General features: G+C 58.6%; 1 protein-coding gene across 1 annotated transcript in view; it reads right to left on the bottom strand.

The window, feature by feature from the left end:
• Positions 1-1,448, bottom strand: part of foxa1 (forkhead box A1) — a 4,098-nt gene continuing 2,650 nt past the window's right edge. The window contains exon 2 of the mRNA XM_084013063.1: positions 1-1,448. This exon is cut by the window's right edge and continues 110 nt beyond it. Within this exon, the coding sequence (XP_083869189.1) occupies positions 422-1,448 (1,027 nt within the window). The 3' untranslated portion in view covers positions 1-421.

Consider the following 1,448-nt stretch of genomic DNA (forward strand, 5'->3'; position numbering starts at 1 on the left):
GTTCATTGATGACTAAATTGCCCGTAGGTGTGAATGTGAGCGTGAATGGTTGTCTGTCTGGACATGTCAGCCCTGTGATAGACTGGTTACCTGTCCAGGTGTCAGCGGGATCGGCTCCAGCGACCCCGCGACCCTGAATACGGGATCAGGAGGGATGAATCGTACCTTATCTCACAAGACATACTGGGGGTCGAGTGTGGTCATAAAGCAGACATACTGAACTCTAGTTGTTTGTGACTTGGTGTGTAAAAGGAGAACACAGACCTGGGATCAGTGTTAACATGTCTCTAGTGTCCTGGTTTGGTCACAGTGCAGGAGTTCAGAAACCAGCAGAGTCCAGTCCGGTTCAGCATCATCCCAGTCAGACAGGAAGTCCGGGACGGCTGCATGCAGAGAGTCCAAACAAGAGGTGCAGCGGGTACTACGAGGTGTTGAGGAGCGGTCGGGGGTACACCCCCTGGTAGTAGGAGGCCTCCAGAGGCTCCATGGTCCTCGACCCCCCAGTACTGTAGGAGGAGTACTGCAGGGCCTCGTAGGCCTTCAGGTCCAGTTTGTGCTGCTGCTCTGAGGACGACATTAAGTTATTGATGGAGAACGGGTGGTTGAAGGAGTAGTGGGGGTCTCCTTTGAGGTGCAGCTGGGACTCGTGTGCCATGGAATGGGGGGGTAATGACAGGGAGGACAGCAACTGGGAGCCAGACACCTTCAGGTCTGGTGGCCCACCACCTCCCCGCAGGTCCAGACCAGGAGGCGAGGACGCCTGGCTTGAGGACGGCAGAGAGGAGGTGTCCAGGAGTCCTGGAGGTTTGATGGAGTCCACGGAGGGAGGCGTCCCTCCCCCCTGCTCCTTCCTGCCGTCTGATTTCGATGGCATCTTCTTTTCACACTTGAACCTCTTCTGGCGCCGCAGGTAGCAGCCGTTCTCGAACATGTTCCCAGAGTCCGGGTGCAGGGTCCAGTACGAGCCCTTCCCCGGCTTGTCCGGTGAGCGTGACACCTTGACGAAGCAGTCGTTGAAGGAGAGCGAGTGCCGGATGGAATTCTGCCAGCGCTGCTGGTTCTGCCGGTAGTACGGGAACAGGTCCATGATCCACTGGTAGATCTCGCTCAGCGTCAGCATCTTGCTGGGTGCCTGCTGGATCGCCATGGTGATGAGGGAGATGTAGGAGTAGGGGGGTTTGGCATGCGGGTAGCTCCGTCGGAATGCTTTGTTGTCACGGCCGCGGTTCAGGCTGCCGCCGCCGTATGCCATGCTGGAGCTCATGGTGGGACTCATGCCCCCATAAGGGTTCAGACCCATGGAGGCCTGCTGGGCCGACACCGAGCTCATATTGGATGGGCTCAGAGTTCCGCCCATTGAGGCAACGCCCCCGCCCAGACCCGACATGGTCGCAGGAGCCGGGCCGCCCATTCCCCCCACTGGAGCGGGGCTTAGACCGGTTCCACTG

Source organism: Eutrigla gurnardus (assembly GCF_963514095.1).
Source record: "Eutrigla gurnardus genome assembly, chromosome: 7".
NCBI classification, from domain to species: Eukaryota; Metazoa; Chordata; class Actinopteri; order Perciformes; family Triglidae; genus Eutrigla; species Eutrigla gurnardus.